This window comes from Rhodnius prolixus, unplaced genomic scaffold (assembly GCF_049639745.1).
Source record: "Rhodnius prolixus isolate KJV_2025 unplaced genomic scaffold, Rpr scaffold_1, whole genome shotgun sequence".
Lineage (NCBI taxonomy): Eukaryota > Metazoa > Arthropoda > Insecta > Hemiptera > Reduviidae > Rhodnius > Rhodnius prolixus.
In genome coordinates this window covers 47,584,946-47,604,783 of record NW_027411581.1, presented here as the reverse complement: position 1 = coordinate 47,604,783, position 19,838 = coordinate 47,584,946, and the positions used below count along the sequence as shown (strand labels likewise).

Genomic DNA, 19,838 nt, shown 5'->3' with positions numbered 1-19,838 from the left:
CTAACCTTACTTTTCACAAGACCTCAACAGCCCATTCATACAACTCGCCAAGACAAAATATCACAAGTTCCATACGCTCGAATCCTTCCATTCATTCTTTCGCTGCGAATGTCATCCCTATGAATCCACACCAACTGAATCGCTAGTGGTCCCGAGACTTCTTCTTTCAGGTCTACAAATCATCATTAGAATGCTACAGCTGGATAGTTTCTCTCCTGCTCTTCACGAACATTTTTGTACAGATGGTGAATTACTAAATAATTTTATTTTATCTTTAATTTTAACAATGAAATATTTATCTAAATTATAGCAAAAATTATTGTTTTTAAAGTGTCTTTCCTGTTTATGTTTTTAGGAATTTATTTCACGCGTTTTTCGTTTTTCTTTTCATCAAAGGTTGATTCAACAGTTTTGTGTGTCATAGTGTCTGATTCCGCTGTTAAAGTTCTGTTTCTGTACTCTAAACTTTTTAAGTTGACTGTTTAAGCTCCAATGTTTCAGCTTACAGTATGATAGCAACGTAGTACAAGTCCAATTCACATCACCTCAGTTGAATGAAAAACTGAAACTGTTCACAACCATCAAAATCATACTACGTAGAATAAAATCAACGGTATCATTCAAACACTACGAACCCAACCGTATTCTCAACACTTATTATACAAATATCATATTAGCCAATACTTTTCTCTTTCTTTTCATAATTGCCTGTCTTTTCATGATGCTACATTTCTGTAATTATAATTTCATCATTCACATTTGTGTCACTGTTGATACTATTTGTGCAAATATTTTCTAGTAATTAAATTATCTGTTATAAACTGGATTATCGTACTTCGTATCACTATGGTTTCTAAACTCTTTAAATATAACCACAAATGTAAGCTACGAACATGTACTTAAAACTCCAAGGACCAATATTAGTTCGTCGTTTTTTTTTTGTTTTGCAATCAATCGCTGTAGGGTCATTCCATATCAAATCAACACGGGTTCTGAACCTCACCATCTCGGATTTTCTTGAAATTTAGCACATGTGTACTATTGGTATAGACTTGGAAAAATATGAAATTTTACTGCGATATGTCAACTGGTTTATGAGTTACAGGGCTTTAAAGTTGCCAAAAATGGGTTGAAAAACAGGGAACACCGTGTTTTTGAGTTACTGTACAAGCTTTCCTAATTGAGCTACAGACTTGGGATTGGTGTCATTTTATAGCATATATAATGCCCTTTCCTGTGATATGCGACACCATATGGGTTAGGATAAATAAAGTTGGTTAAATTTTAAATTTTTTAAAAAGTACATATTTTAAAATTTTGAAATTAATTCTATGAATAGCTAGTAGTATTATGAATCACTGGGCAAAATATTAATTTGGGACGACAATGGCTTCATTGTTAAAAAAATTTTAGACTAAAGCTCCTTTTCATGAAAAATATATTTTAATAAAATTAAAGTAATAAATAAATTGAAAATAGTAATAATGAATCAATGAATCATAATTAATAATTATTAAGATTTAAAATATTGATATTGTAATCATTTTTAGAATTAATAATTATGATTACAGTAATTATTCATATTAATTAATATATTATTTTAATGAAATTATGCAGTTAATCAAATTATACAAAAATAATTCAATTACGGCCAAAAACCCAATTGGGGTTTCTAAGGACCACTGGTTTTGACAATGATTGTGAAAACTACATAAAAAACTGTGAAAAATGACGTTGACCCCGTTTCGATACCCCTAATATTTGTCGAGATATTTAAGATCAAAATAAGTATTTTATCAACTCGTGAATGGTTTTTAATATTAATTTTGCACCACAAACACAAGTTTTGGAGGTCCTCTGAATGAAAAAAATGTTATTTGTGACGCGAATAACAAAAATAATAATAATTAAAGATTTTAAAACATGTAGTGCAATGTAATGGTTATGGGTGAGTCAGGATAAATTAGTTTTATCATCAAATAAAAGCAACCAACACATCATTTTAATGTACCCTGTATGCAAGACTTCATGACCTATGATTAAGGTAAGAATATCTTGCTAGGGATGGGCAGGTGTTGGTCTAGTGGTCAAGAGCGTGGCTTTGTAAGTGAGAGATCCCCAGTTCGAATCTCGCGTATGCAGTTATTCATAATACTTAATACATCATACTTTTTTTAAATAAAATGTAGTCACACGCGGGATTCGAACTGGGGATCTCTCACTTACAAAGCCACGCTCTTGACCACTAGACCAACACCTGCCCATCCCTAGCAAGATATTCTTACCTTAATCATAGGTCATGAAGTCTTGCATACAGGGTACATTAAAATGATGTGTTGGTTGCTTTTATTTGATGATAAAACTAATTTATCCTGACTCACCCATAACCATTACATTGCACTACATGTTTTAAAATCTTTAATTATTATTATTTTTGTTCTTTGCGTCACAAATAACATTCTTGTAGTCAGAGGACCTCCCAAAACGTGTTTTCTGCTGGAAAATTAATATTGAAAACCGTTCACGTGTTGATAAAATGGTTACTTTGATCTTAAATATCTCGACAAGTATTAGGGGTATTTTTCACAATTTTTTATGTAGTTTTCACAATCATTGTCAAAACCAGTGGTCCTTATGAAACCCCAATTGGGTTTTTGGCCGTAACTCCGCCAAAAATGAAGATACAGCATCGGGGGTGGAACATTTGAAAACTAGACCAAAAAAAAAACATATAGTTTACTTCGTGAGTTTTTTCAAAATTCCGCTTTCCTAAAAAGTTATTAGCGATTGGTGCGTTTTAAATGGATCACCCAGTATGTATGTGTATCTGTATTACATAGGTTTTAAAGGGAAAAAGAAATTAAGGAAGCGATGGTTGTTTGTGACCACCATTACAAAATAAAAGAAATTGAAAAAATAAAATTATCATCACTCTTTATTAAGTGTACAATAATTGCAAAAATTTTAAAATGTTTTTAAAAAGTTGGAAATTATTTCTTATAACCACAAGAACGCCTTCTGCCTCTAGCCCGTTCAAATTTTCTGCCTTTAGATCGAACATAGGGTTTAGTGTGCGATCTGGGAGCACCTGGAGCTGGTCCGAAGTGTTTCACAGCTTCGCGAGCTTTTCTGCGTCCTGCAAAAATTCAAAAATATAAATTTAACTTGTTGGTAAGAGTACAGTATTTTAAAAAAAAGAAGTAAAATATATAATAAACTCAAAACATCCAGACATATCAATCAGGTGCTCATTTCAGCGATAACATAGATGATTTCTGAATTAAGGTGTCGTTTTACAATTAATTATTTAGACGCTCTTTGTGGACAGCACTAGCTGTTCAACTGCAATTTGGCCCAAAATGCTTAGCTGCATTTGAAAAAAATGACTTGTGAAGAGTTTTTTGAAGCATCTGATATGGCGATCGCAAGAAAATCGTCAAAAGTAAACTGCCCCAACCTTATAACAATTTGGGAATAATATCAGGTGAAGGTTCCATTGCATCCTCAGTAACATCATCATGGTTCTCTCAGAAAATGCATCGAGTTCATAAGTGATGGAAAATATGCAATAACCGAGATCGTTATTTCTATTTCACTCCTTTTTTCCATTATTGAGAAAAGAAATAATCAAAACGGTGCGCAAACGTATTTGGTACTACCATGAAAATAGATAATATAATTTTAAAAACGATACGAAGACGAAACATCGAATTGCTGAATGTAAGTTTGAATTCGATCACTTATGTTGCATATAAAATTAACGTGTCTCAACCTAATGTAATAATAAAAGCGACTTGAAAATATTTTTTCTATTGATACCATTATAGCCCCGCCCCCAAGGACCTCTCAGACAAATGCCTCATGTTGATAGCATCATAAATTGTCATACAAACAAAAAACTTGATTGTAAACAATGCAGTAACTGATGGTATATTTGTCATCATTGAGTTATTATTACCATTTCGTCTTCATTATTCATGAAAGAATAAGATCATAATTTCGAATAAGATGTTTCGACCTAATAATAAAAGCGACTTGAAAACATTTTTTCTATTGATACCATTTTAGCCCCAAGTGATCTCTCAGACAAATGCCTCATGTTGATAGCATCATAAATTGTCATACAAACAAAAAACTTGATTGTAAACAATGCAGTAACTGATGGTATATTTGTCATCACTGAGTTATTATTACCATTTCGTCATTATTCATGAAAGAATAAGATCATAATTTCGAATAAGATTTTTCGACCTAATAATAAAAGCGACTTGAAAATATTTTTTCTATTGATACCATTATAGCCCCGCCCCCAAGGACCTCTCAGACAAATGCCTCATGTTGATAGCATCATAAATTGTCATACAAACAAAAAACTTGATTGTAAACAATGCAGTAACTGATGGTATATTTGGCATCACTGAGTTATTATTACCATTTCGTCATTATTCATGAAAGAATAAGATCATAATTTCGAATAAGATGTTTCGACCTAATAATAAAAGCGACTTGAAAACATTTTTTCTATTGATACCATTTTAGCCCCAAGTGATCTCTCAGACAAATGCCTCATGTTGATAGCATCATAAATTGTCATACAAACAAAAAACTTGATTGTAAACAATGCAGTAACTGATGGTATATTTGTCATCATTGAGTTATTATTACCATTTCGTCATTATTCGTGAAAGAATAAGATCATAATTTCGAATAAGATGTTTCGACCTAATAATAAAAGCGACTTGAAAACATTTTTTCTATTGATACCATTTTAGCCCCAAGTGATCTCTCAGACAAATGCCTCATGTTGATAGCATCATAAATTGTCATACAAACAAAAAACTTGGTTGTAAACAATACAGTAACTGATGGTATATTTGTCATCATTGATTATAACTACCATTTCGTTTTCATTATTAATGAATGAATAGGATAACAATTTCGGCTGTGCACAAGTATTTGGCACTACCAGGAAACAGATCATATGGGTTGAGTTTAGAAACGAAATCAATACATTAAATATGAATTTTTGATCCTGCTAAATGTGAAGGTAATATTTCACCCCTCATAAACGTTTAAAAATTAATTATGTTTCTTCCCAATAATAACTGCGACTTAAAAATATTTTCTATTGATACCACTGTAGCCCCCAAGGATCTCTCAGACAAATGCCTCACGCTGATAGCATCACAAATTGTCATACAAACAAAAACTTGATTGTAAACAATGCAGTAACTGATGGTATATTTGTCATTATTGAGTTATTACTACCATTTCGTTTTCATTATTCATGATGGAATATGGATTTTAAATGTTAACAGACAATTTTTTTAGTATTCCCAATAAACATCACGTTCCGTTGTTTCCATCAGGGCACCTAAAATGGCTACGTTCTCCTTTGTAAAAGAGAAGCTTATTTTACCCCTTATAAATACTTGCAGGGCCATCAATTTCATCTGCAAAGTGAATCTCTCAGGTAATACATGCAACGAACAAAAAATAAATCACAATATAACTCAATTGTACTACTCATCACTGAGATATAATAATCACGGGTTAACCAAATCAATATAGGAACTAAATGCATAAGATATTCCCAATTTTAAAGTGAGCGGAAAATGTGGCTGTATCTGGAAAGCAGTATTTATAAGATGCACCCATATTTTTCCACTATGACTGTAATCTTTCTATTGAGGGTTTATTTTTGAAATTGGAATAAGAAGTATTCTTCAATGACAGTTTAGTTTCACAGTCAGTGAGGTGACATAATTTAGTTATAAAAATTTACAAAAATAACTATGCTAAACGAGAAACAACCAAGACACTTGATTCAATAGACACTCTTGTAACCGATGAAATTTTACAATATGATACAAAAGAAATGAACTTGAATTTCATTCTAGGACACCAGGGGCTTTTTGAATGCTTGGAATTAGAAAGAGCTATAAAATAAATAAAACATGAAAATTATTTTTTTCAATTCTTTACAGTCATAAGATAACTCGCATTATACATATTAATAATTTTCTTTAATTTATCTCCGTTATGTTAAGGTACAACTTCATTTATTATGCATGTTCTTTGTAATTAGACAAGATTCAAATTACGATAAAGTTTTAGGTGAGAGGAAAACATGGTCAAAACTAGAGGATTACAATTGCAAACGTCTACAAAACAATTTACATCACAAAATAAGGTTTACACAATTACATTTTATAAAATTACTAATTTAATAGATTCTTAATTTCATCAAATAAATCTTGTGATATAGGGTTAGATATTCATGTAAGAAAGCCGAATAAATACCTCTCAGTAGCTAATACATGCTTATATCTATCACCATATAAGTTTTCAATTATTTAGTGTGCTCATCACAGAGATATTTATATTTCATGTACAGTATTACTATTTGTAAGAACCTATTATAATAATCAACTATCATTTTATTTCTCTTTCGCAAGTTTTAAGTATTGTAAATGAATTCGCAAAACGGAATTTACAAATATTAAGGACCTCTTAAAAGAAAAATAGAGAGAGGGAAAGAAATGGAAGTGTTAATACTACACACAAGCACGAGTTCAACAGAATCAAAAATATTATTTCAAGATCAATGGTTCACAGAAGTTAATTGAGTTAGATGAATTGAATTAGTCATGTGATTAGAAATAGCCGGATGTTCTAGTTGTTGAGGATCGTAAAGGTTCGTGAGGACACCAGGGGGTTGTTGAACGCTTGGAATTGGAAAGAGCTGCCTTTTAAAAATGGAAGTAGGTCGAGGTGCCAGGCCATTAGATAGGTTGTTGACTGATAAAATAGAACCACTTGTCTCCTAATACCTCAGCGTTTAGAATGCCTTACATCTCGCCAATTCACTAAAAAATCACGCACACTACACTCCTTCGAAAGTCATTATTACATCCCAGACGTATGTCTTGACGCATTCACTGATCAAATCAGTCTGATGAAAGTTACCCTGCTTTTGCAATGGTCCAGATTCCCTTGGTTTATTAATACTCCTCACGACGGATAAAAAAAAAAAAACCTTAGATATATCAGCTGTAAACCAAAAGAAGACTCTTCCTCAATTCCCATCAAGCAGTAGAAAAGTTTCTCAGCGCAGACTTTGTTTGATCATTGAACATCAAACGACAATGGAATAATGGGAAAATGGATTTAAAATAAACAAAAGGCATAGAATTGCCAATGTATAAGCGAAAAACATAGCAAAACCATAAATGGAAAAAGAGAATTTAACTGAGAACTAGTGCGCGACAATTGCATATATAGTAAGTCCCAGAATCGAATCAAGAACTTCTGATGGATTTTCTCAGATAGGGACGACTTACGCACGATGCTTGTGAGTATCCCATGCTCATTTAAAGAGAAGTACGGAGATTTATGCAAAAGACCTGCTTCTAAAAAATGAAATCTAAGGCCCAGCAGCTGCATTCAAACCTTTCTCAGAAAATACGTTTGCATTTTATTTCTTTTTTTCACTATATTCATAAAGAATGTGATAACAATTTCTGCAGTGCACACGTATTTTGATAGCACTATAGCCCCACAAGGATCTCTCAGACAAATGCCTCATGTTGATAGCATCACAAGTTGTCATACAAACAAAAAACTTGATTGTAAACAATACAGTAACTATTGGTATATTTGTCATCACTGAGTTATTACTATTTCGTCTTCATTATTCATGAAACAACGGGATAACAATTTCGGCTTTGCACACGTATTTGGCACTACCGAGAAATAGATCATATGGGATGAGATTAGAAACGAAATCAATACATTAAACATGAATATTTGATACCGCTGAACGCAAGTTAGTATTCGATCACTCATATAGCTTATTGCATTAAACATGTCTCAACCTAATTAAAACTGTTCGGTATGACAGTTGCATAAGGGTTGATCGTAAAAAACTGCACGAAAAAGCGTAACGTTGAAAAACACCCATCTTTGACCATTTTTTTTCTCTTTTTCTATAAAAAATAAAATTCCCAAATTTTCTTTAAAAAATAGGGCAAACCCTCCTTTATAATATAATAATAAGAGCTGCTTGAAAATACTTCTTTTGATACCACTATAGCCCCCAAGGACCTCTTAGACAAATGCCTCATGTTGATAGCATCACAAGTTGTCATACAAACAAAAAACTTGATTGTAAACAATACAGTAACTGATGGTATATTTGTCATCATTGAGTTATTACTACCATTTCGTTTTCATTATTCATGAAACAACGGGATAACAATTTCGGCTGTGCACACGTATTTGGCACTACCAGGAAATAGATCATATGGGATGAGATTAGAAACGAAATCAATACATTAAATATAAATAGTGGATACAGCTGAACGTAAGTTAGTATTCGATCACTCATGTAGCTTAATAAATTAAACATGTATCAACCAAATATAATAATATGTGCTGCTTAGAAATATTTCTTCTGATACCATTATAGCCCCCAAGGACCTCTCAGACAAATGCCTCATGTTGATAGCATCACAAGTTGTCATACAAACAAAAAACTTGATTGTAAACAATACAGTAACTATTGGTATATTTGTCATCACTGAGTTATTACTATTTCGTCTTCATTATTCATGAAACAACGGGATAACAATTTCGGCTTTGCACACGTATTTGGCACTACCGAGAAATAGATCATATGGGATGAGATTAGAAACGAAATCAATACATTAAACATGAATATTTGATACCGCTGAACGCAAGTTAGTATTCGATCACTCATATAGCTTATTGCATTAAACATGTCTCAACCTAATTAAAACTGTTCGGTATGACAGTTGCATAAGGGTTGATCGTAAAAAACTGCACGAAAAAGCGTAACGTTGAAAAACACCCATCTTTGACCATTTTTTTTCTCTTTTTCTATAAAAAATAAAATTCCCAAATTTTCTTTAAAAAATAGGGCAAACCCTCCTTTATAATATAATAATAAGAGCTGCTTGAAAATACTTCTTTTGATACCACTACAGCCCCCAAGGACCTCTCAGACAAATGCCTCATGTTGATAGCATCACAAGTTGTCATACAAACAAAAAACTTGATTGCAAACAATACAGTAACTGATGGTATATTTGTCATCATTGAGTTATTACTACCATTTCGTTTTCATTATTCATGAAACAACGGGATAACAATTTCGGCTGTGCACACGTATTTGGCACTACCAGGAAATAGATCATATGGGATGAGATTAGAAACGAAATCAATACATTAAATATAAATAGTGGATACAGCTGAACGTAAGTTAGTATTCGATCACTCATGTAGCTTAATAAATTAAACATGTATCAACCAAATATAATAATATGTGCTGCTTAGAAATATTTCTTCTGATACCATTATAGCCTCCAAGGACCTCTCAGACAAATGCCTCATGTTGATAGCATCACAAGTTGTCATACAAACAAAAAACTTGATTGTAAACAATACAGTAACTATTGGTATATTTGTCATCACTGAGTTATTACTATTTCGTCTTCATTATTCATGAAACAACGGGATAACAATTTCGGCTTTGCACACGTATTTGGCACTACCGAGAAATAGATCATATGGGATGAGATTAGAAACGAAATCAATACATTAAACATGAATATTTGATACCGCTGAACGCAAGTTAGTATTCGATCACTCATATAGCTTATTGCATTAAACATGTCTCAACCTAATTAAAACTGTTCGGTATGACAGTTGCATAAGGGTTGATCGTAAAAAACTGCACGAAAAAGCGTAACGTTGAAAAACACCCATCTTTGACCATTTTTTTTCTCTTTTTCTATAAAAAATAAAATTCCCAAATTTTCTTTAAAAAATAGGGCAAACCCTCCTTTATAATATAATAATAAGAGCTGCTTGAAAATACTTCTTTTGATACCACTATAGCCCCCAAGGACCTCTCAGACAAATGCCTCATGTTGATAGCATCACAAGTTGTCATACAAACAAAAAACTTGATTGTAAACAATACAGTAACTATTGGTATATTTGTCATCACTGAGTTATTACTATTTCGTCTTCATTATTCATGAAACAACGGGATAACAATTTCGGCTGTGCACACGTATTTGGCACTACCAAGAAATAGATCATATGGGATGAGATTAGAAACGAAATCAATACATTAAATATAAATAGTGGATACCGCTGAACGTAAGTTAGTATTCGATCACTCATGTAGCTTAATAAATTAAACATGTATCAACCAAATATAATAATATGTGCTGCTTAGAAATATTTCTTCTGATACCATTATAGCCCCCAAGGACCTCTCAGACAAATGCCTCATGTTGATAGCATCACAAGTTGTCATACAAACAAAAAACTTGATTGTAAACCATACAGTAACTATTGGTATATTTGTCATCACTGAGTTATTACTATTTCGTCTTCATTATTCATGAAACAACGGGATAACAATTTCGGCTGTGCACACGTATTTGGCACTACCAAGAAATAGATCATATGGGATGAGATTAGAAACGAAATCAATACATTAAATATAAATAGTGGATACCGCTGAACGTAAGTTAGTTCATTATTCATGAAACAACGGGATAACAATTTCGGCTGTGCACACGTATTTGGCACTACCAGGAAATAGATCATATGGGATGAGATTAGAAACGAAATCAATACATTAAATATAAATAGTGGATACAGCTGAACGTAAGTTAGTATTCGATCACTCATGTAGCTTAATAAATTAAACATGTATCAACCAAATATAATAATATGTGCTGCTTAGAAATATTTCTTCTGATACCATTATAGCCTCCAAGGACCTCTCAGACAAATGCCTCATGTTGATAGCATCACAAGTTGTCATACAAACAAAAAACTTGATTGTAAACAATACAGTAACTATTGGTATATTTGTCATCACTGAGTTATTACTATTTCGTCTTCATTATTCATGAAACAACGGGATAACAATTTCGGCTTTGCACACGTATTTGGCACTACCGAGAAATAGATCATATGGGATGAGATTAGAAACGAAAGCAATACATTAAACATGAATATTTGATACCGCTGAACGCAAGTTAGTATTCGATCACTCATATAGCTTATTGCATTAAACATGTCTCAACCTAATTAAAAATGGTTGGTATGACAGTTGCATAAGGGTTGATCGTAAAAAACTGCACGAAAAAGCGTAACGTTGAAAAACACCCATCTTTGACCATTTTTTTTCTCTTTTTCTATAAAAAATAAAATTCCCAAATTTTCTTTAAAAAATAGGGCAAACCCTCCTTTATAATATAATAATAAGAGCTGCTTGAAAATACTTCTTTTGATACCACTATAGCCCCCAAGGACCTCTCAGACAAATGCCTCATGTTGATAGCATCACAAGTTGTCATACAAACAAAAAACTTGATTGTAAACAATACAGTAACTATTGGTATATTTGTCATCACTGAGTTATTACTATTTCGTCTTCATTATTCATGAAACAACGGGATAACAATTTCGGCTGTGCACACGTATTTGGCACTACCAAGAAATAGATCATATGGGATGAGATTAGAAACGAAATCAATACATTAAATATAAATAGTGGATACCGCTGAACGTAAGTTAGTATTCGATCACTCATGTAGCTTAATAAATTAAACATGTATCAACCAAATATAATAATATGTGCTGCTTAGAAATATTTCTTCTGATACCATTATAGCCCCCAAGGACCTCTCAGACAAATGCCTCATGTTGATAGCATCACAAGTTGTCATACAAACAAAAAACTTGATTGTAAACCATACAGTAACTATTGGTATATTTGTCATCACTGAGTTATTACTATTTCGTCTTCATTATTCATGAAACAACGGGATAACAATTTCGGCTGTGCACACGTATTTGGCACTACCAAGAAATAGATCATATGGGATGAGATTAGAAACGAAATCAATACATTAAATATAAATAGTGGATACCGCTGAACGTAAGTTAGTTCATTATTCATGAAACAACGGGATAACAATTTCGGCTGTGCACACGTATTTGGCACTACCAAGAAATAGATCATATGGGATGAGATTAGAAACGAAATCAATACATTAAATATAAATAGTGGATACCGCTGAACGTAAGTTAGTATTCGATCACTCATGTAGCTTAATAAATTAAACATGTATCAACCAAATATAATAATATGTGCTGCTTAGAAATATTTCTTCTGATACCATTATAGCCCCCAAGGACCTCTCAGACAAATGCCTCATGTTGATAGCATCACAAGTTGTCATACAAACAAAAAACTTGATTGTAAACCATACAGTAACTATTGGTATATTTGTCATCACTGAGTTATTACTATTTCGTCTTCATTATTCATGAAACAACGGGATAACAATTTCGGCTGTGCACACGTATTTGGCACTACCAAGAAATAGATCATATGGGATGAGATTAGAAACGAAATCAATACATTAAATATAAATAGTGGATACCGCTGAACGTAAGTTAGTATTCGATCACTCATATAGCTTAATAAATTAAAAATGTATCAACCAAATATAATAATATGTGCTGCTTAGAAATATTTCTTCTGATACCATTATAGCCCCCAAGGACCTCTCAGACAAATGCCTCATGTTGATAGCATCACAAGTTGTCATACAAACAAAAAACTTGATTGTAAACCATACAGTAACTATTGGTATATTTGTCATCACTGAGTTATTACTATTTCGTCTTCATTATTCATGAAACAACGGGATAACAATTTCGGCTGTGCACACGTATTTGGCACTACCAGGAAATAGATCATATGGGATGAGATTAGAAACGAAATCAATACATTAAATATAAATAGTGGATACCGCTGAACGTAAGTTAGTATTCGATCACTCATATAGCTTAATAAATTAAAAATGTATCAACCAAATATAATAATATGTGCTGCTTAGAAATATTTCTTCTGATACCATTATAGCCCCCAAGGACCTCTCAGACAAATGCCTCATGTTGATAGCATCACAAGTTGTCATACAAACAAAAAACTTGATTGTAAACCATACAGTAACTATTGGTATATTTGTCATCACTGAGTTATTACTATTTCGTCTTCATTATTCATGAAACAACGGGATAACAATTTCGGCTGTGCACACGTATTTGGCACTACCAGGAAATAGATCATATGGGATGAGATTAGAAACGAAATCAATACATTAAATATAAATAGTGGATACCACTGAACGTAAGTTAGTATTCGATCACTCATATAGCTTAATAAATTAAAAATGTATCAACCAAATATAATAATGTGTGCTGCTTAGAAATATTTCTTCTGATACCATTATAGCCCCCAAGGACCTCTCAGACAAATGCCTCATGTTGATAGCATCACAAGTTGTCATACAAACAAAAAACTTGATTGTAAACCATACAGTAACTATTGGTATATTTGTCATCACTGAGTTATTACTATTTCGTCTTCATTATTCATGAAACAACGGGATAACAATTTCGGCTGTGCGCACGTATTTGGCACTACCAGGAAATAGATCATATGGGATGAGATTAGAAACGAAATCAATACATTAAATATAAATAGTGGATACCGCTGAACGTAAGTTAGTATTCGATCACTCATATAGCTTAATAAATTAAACATGTATCAACCAAATATAATAATATGTGCTGCTTAGAAATATTTCTTCTGATACCATTATAGCCCCCAAGGACCTCTCAGACAAATGCCTCATGTTGATAGCATCACAAGTTGTCGTACAAACAAAACCATGATTGTAAACAATACAGTAACTGATGGTATGTTTGTCATCATTGAGTTATTAAAATATCATTTCGTTTTCATTATTCATGAAACAACGGGATAACAATTTCGGCTGTGCACACGTATTTGGCACTACCTTAAATAGATCATATGGGATGAGATTAAAAAAGAAATCAATACATTAAACATGAATACTTGATACCGCTGAACGCAAGTTAGTATTCGATCACTCATGTACCTTAATAAATTAAACATGTATCACCCTAATATAATAATATGAGCTGCTTGAAAATACTTCTTTTGATACCACTATAGCCCTTCAAGAATCTCTCAGACAAATGCCTCATGTTGATAGCATCACAAGTTGTCATACAAACAAAAAACTTGATTGTAAACAATACAGTAACTGATGGTATATTTGTCATCATTGAGTTATTACTACTATTTCTTTTTCATTATTCACGAAAGAATGGGATAACAATTTGGGTTGAATGAAAAACTGATCAGGTACAAGTGAAATACTTTCACACGTGCGTCTTAATAATGTTCCCATCAAATCAAAGGTGCATTTAATAAAATAAATAAATAAAAACAAATAAATAAGATAATAACCAATAATTATTATAACACTGAGATAAATTTAATTAAATCTGACAATTCGAAAATCTAGAATAAGAAGCAAAGAAGCTCTCTCCTAAATATCAACAAAAAAATTGAAATATTTAAAGACAATTTTTTTAGAATTCCCAATAAACATCACGTTCCTTTGCTTCCAACAGGGCTCCTAAAATGGCTACGTTCTCCTCTGTAAAAGAGAAGCTTATTTTACCCCTTATAACTACTTGCAGGGCCATCAATTTCATCTGCAAAGTGAATCTCTCAGGTAATACATGCAACGAACAAAAAATAAATCACAATATAACTCAATTGTACTACTCATCACTGAGATATAATAATCACGGGTTAACCAAATCAATGTAGGAACTAATTGAATTAGATGTTCCCAATTTTAAAGTGAGCGGAAAATGTGGTTGTATCTGGAAAGCAATATTTATAAGATGCTTCCATATTTTTCCACTATTACAGCAAACATTCGAGGGTTTATTTTTGAAATGGGAATAAGAAGCATACTTCAAAGAACGTTTAGTTTCACTGTCAGTGGGTCTTTTAAGATTTTAATAGGATTTCTAAATAAACATCACGTTTCCTTCCTTCCATAGGGCATCTACCAAAAGGACTGAGCGGCCATTCCCAATAGTTCAGGTAGTCGGTTTGTCTGATGTTGGCGAGTGTCTATAACCGAACTAACAGAGGTGGTTCTCCTTTGCAAATAATAAATTAATTTTTTTCCTTACAAGTAGATAATTTAGTCGAAAAGTGCTTATTTTCAAAACTCTCATAATATTTTGGTTTAAGCCTAGACACCTATTAAAATAGAAAAATTTGCTAACCTTGCATTAGCACAGTGTTTTTGCCAGTTGGGGCAATTCTTGCCAATTCATCAAATGTAAGTATAGTACCTCCTGCTTTCAAAATCCTTGCACGAGCCATTTCAGTAACACGTAAGGCGCAAATCTGCAAACAATTATACATGTAATTATAAATGGTTTGAAAATCTAGTTTTGTAAAAAACGAATTTATATATGAAACTTTCTAAGTGTGTGGGAGGGGATAACTTGTTTGTGCGTTTTCTGGAAAAAATCAGGTTTGGGGTCGAGTCCATTTATATTCTTACCCAAATCTCCCAAAAGCGATTCCACCAAAATTAAAATGTATAGAATAAATTAAATGAAAATATTAGAAATTAAAATAGTTTTGATGTTTCACAAAAATAAATATAAAATTGAGTCGCAGCCATGTTGAAAGAACCTTACAAAAACACTACCTACCCTGCAGTATCATATCAAAACATGTAACCTTAAACTGATGGAGGTGTGACGGAAGTGAACTTCAAGAGAATTATTTGATTGTCAATGTTTACATAATTGAATAACAGTCATACATGATTTTAAAAATATTTTGAAGTATTGAAGGCTAAATTATTTGAATTAAAAAAAAAAAAAAAATCATGTTTATCATTGGAGATACAAACTAACTGCTAATTCTAAAGGACCCACTGAATCGACAAATTCATTATTCCAGCTTAAATTGAATTCTTTGAAATTTAAGTGAAATGAAAACCCATGACGGAATTGATTTCGATCAAGGACTTGATTCAAATCAAATGATACTAAAGGAAGTCGTGTTTTGTCAATTAATAATCAAATATCCTTTGTGGATCTATTGCAAATTTGTAAGTGTTCACCAAATTTAACACAAATCGAATGTGAATTTATTCACAGAGGTTTGGACTAGCAATTAACAGACTAAAATTTAGTCTTTTCTGTTACCTTGCAGATGGGATTTTAACTTGTAAAAAACGGTCGTCATTATGGCGTGCTATTCATCTTTTTGGTGACTGATTCATCCGAAAGAAAAGAATGAATTTTAGGGACCAAGTCCCTAGAGCGAAAGCTTGCATAAATAAACATAAAAGACTGAAATTAACAATAACTTTCGAAACACATTAAGTTCAAAAATTTCTTGCAAATGAAAAAAATTTTAACTTGAAATTTTTAAGAAATGTATTTAAAAAATAAGGTATACGATTCAACGTTGACTCTAAAACTTACTTCAAGCTTGGGTACATCCCATATCCTTCGATCATCGGTTACGGTGCCAACAACAACTGCAATCTTATTCTCACGACCAGGTTTCTTCATGAACCTGATGACACGTGCTAATGATATAGGTGGTCTATTTATTTTTGACATAAATAATCGTCTAAGTATTATTCTGTTGAATTTGGCGTTTGTCCTTCGTGCCAGAAATCTATATAACTAAAACAAAAAAGAAAACAGTACATACATCTCAGTAAAAAACATATCAGCCTTGGAGGCAAACCAGTACCACTTAACCCTTTTTCCAACCTGATTTATTATTAAACTTCATTTTTTTTTATCCCATAAGGCTTAATCCCATAGTACATAACAGTGCCAGATGGCTGCTATCTGGGCCCAAATCAGATGTCGCGAAAGGCAGCTGCTAGGTTAGCGGTCAATCCGTCCTCCCCAGAATAGAAGGATACCTGACAGCAAAAGGCTAGACACAGCTCTGTTGAAAGAACAGTAGATTACCCTAAGAATAATTGCCAATATGCCCACCAGGCAAGGAAGTCTTATCAGTTTTAATTAATTAAATAATGCTGCTGCTGCATAAAAAAAAACTGAGGAAAAATTAACTACGGTGGCTAGCTTCCTAGAAGTAGAAGAAACGTGGTCTTCGTTGTGTGGTTCAATAGCTAGAAAGCCAGCGGATAAAACGCGGTCTGTGGGGCCTAACAATAGCTTCTCTCACCACATTTCGAACTGAAAAGTTAGGGTAAGAAGAGGCTAACAAATTAAAAGTGTTTACCACCAATACAGAGACCAATTCTATCTAACGATCACGGCTTTTTCAATCAACGATTTGCCCGATATTTGTCGAAAGTAGAAAAGAGCGTTATGTTTCAGGATCCTGTTTCAGAGTACACTCAGTAATCCCTAAACATGCTTTTTAAGTGGTGCAAGGATGATGTAAAGGCTATCTATAATAATTACTAATGCCAATTATTAAATATGTAGTACATAAATTCCAGGGGGTCCCAATTAAACCCTACGGTATACCATAACTTCTTAAGATTTCCATAGGAACCGCCTACTTTATGGGGAAATAAATTATAGCCGCTATTCCTCCTGTGAATGCAGAAAACTAAGCCGCTAAGTATCTAAACGTCATTTTACACCAGAAGCAAACATGAAAACACCACTTTCTACCGAATTCTGACTCGTGATTCTTGAACGTTGTCTGAGTCATATAACTAAATTATCTACATTTTCTTTCCTGATTGACTGGTAAAAAGAAAACCATATCTTTTTATATTATGTTAGTTCGAGTTTAAGCTCACTGCACAATTAACAAATTCATTTAAAATAATAAAATTTAGAGGTCTATAGTTCTATGTTTATAAAAATATAATGACCAACTTTCCTTTTCTAATTGGTGAAAACAAAGAATAAAACTTAGTCATCCTTGTTCTTTAAAGCATCTGTGTAAATTTCACTAACATTTTGAAATGTTTAAATGACAGTAAGGGAAATCATTGCCTTATAGAAATCCTAAAAATCAACTTTCCGAAAAAGTTTAAATTAAAAGCGAAGATTTTTTTAATAGAGCCAGTACATATACCAAAATTAAAGAAATGTGATAAAAATAACAAAATCGCAGTAAACAAATATTTCCTACCCAGACAATGCCAATCAAAGAATTTTCATCAAACTCGAAGTTTCAGTATTTATCCTCCGCTAAAACTATTTAACATTTTGAAACGGCATTTTGCCAGTTTTTAAGAAGATTCAAAATACAAACACGCTTGAATATGAGGGAATACATGCTGCATTCATTTTTCAGGTCGCAATATTGCTACTTAAAATTAACTGAAAGTATATTTACAAGGCAAGCAAATGTTAAAATACAATTTAGACTTACTATTACAATTAATGTAGCACTATAAGAACAGCATTGTGAAATTAAAAACACATGTTCGACATGTTTTTACATCAATATAATTGATGCTAATTATTAAGCTTTATGCTTTTGAGAAGGCAGTGAGAAATACACACCTTTTCTTATAAAAACTGATCCTGACTTTGCACAAGAAACACTATTTATAAAGAGTTGTCAACTCTTTATATTTATTTAGTTAATCGACTACAATACCAATTAGTAAGGGAAATCATTGCCTTATAGAAATCCTAAAAATCAACTTTCCGAAAAAGTTTAAATTAAAAGCGAAGATTTTTTTAATAGAGCCAGTACATATACCAAAATTAAAGAAATGTGATAAAAATAACAAAATCGCAGTAAACAAATATTTCCTACCCAGACAATGCCAATCAAAGAATTTTCATCAAACTCGAAGTTTCAGTATTTATCCTCCGCTAAAACTATTTAACATTTTGAAACGGCATTTTGCCAGTTTTTAAGAAGATTCAAAATACAAACACGCTTGAATATGAGGGAATACATGCTGCATTCATTTTTCAGGTCGCAATATTGCTACTTAAAATTAACTGAAAGTATATTTACAAGGCAAGCAAATGTTAAAATACAATTTAGACTTACTATTACAATTAATGTAGCACTATAAGAACAGCATTGTGAAATTAAAAACACATGTTCGACATGTTTTTACATCAATATAATTAATGCTAATTATTAAGCTTTATGCTTTTGAGAAGGCAGTGAGAAATACACACCTTTTCTTATAAAAACTGATCCTGACTTTGCACAAGAAACACTATTTATAAAGAGTTGTCAACTCTTTATATTTATTTAGTTAATCGACTACAATACCAATTAGAAAGAACTATTTTAGCACAGCGAAGCAAAGATATGAAGTTTAAATAAAAGTAAAAATAGAATACTGAATTTAATTTTTTTTTTTAAAAAAAAAGTAAAACTATTTTCATCGGTTGTGTTGAGTTATAAGTTCCTAACCTTTCATTATGTCTAACATCGATTGAGTAATTTTTATTTAAGCAGTAATATTGCACTTGAAATAATTTGATTTAATTTATATACATATTCAATAAACTGACCAAGAAATTCATATATACTAATGTTCTTAACTATCAATTCTTAAATATTACATATACCTTAACAAGAAGTGCAAGATAAACATCCTGAGATTTCGGTTTTGTACGCCTAACTTTGCGGTCATATTTATGATTGATATCAATACCCTAAAAACAAAATCTTTTAGTTGACAAAAAGTAGTACATACACAGTTGTCGGGAGATGTAAATGGATTACTGAAATTGTCTCACTCACCATTTTACTTCACTACCCCAAGGTACGCCACGAGTTTGATCCCTTGAAGAAAAGGTTACCACGACCATCTAAATATGTAATCAAATATCATATGATTTCAATGCGAAATTTCAAAATGTAACAAAAAAAGTTTAGTTTTTAATTT

At 32.2% G+C, this 19,838-nt stretch overlaps 1 protein-coding gene across 1 annotated transcript; it reads right to left on the bottom strand.

The window, feature by feature from the left end:
- Window positions 1-2,908: 2,908 nt before the first annotated feature.
- On the bottom strand, window positions 2,909-19,816 carry RpL18 (ribosomal protein L18). The gene is made up of 5 exons (XM_074142112.1): window positions 19,694-19,816; window positions 19,519-19,605; window positions 16,456-16,662; window positions 15,235-15,358; window positions 2,909-3,136 (listed from the first exon to the last, which is right to left on the bottom strand). The coding sequence occupies exons 1-5, from the start codon at window positions 19,694-19,696 to the stop codon at window positions 2,991-2,993; spliced, it is 567 nt and encodes a 188-aa protein (XP_073998213.1). The 5' UTR covers window positions 19,697-19,816; the 3' UTR covers window positions 2,909-2,990.
- Between the last annotated feature and the right edge of the window lie 22 nt (window positions 19,817-19,838).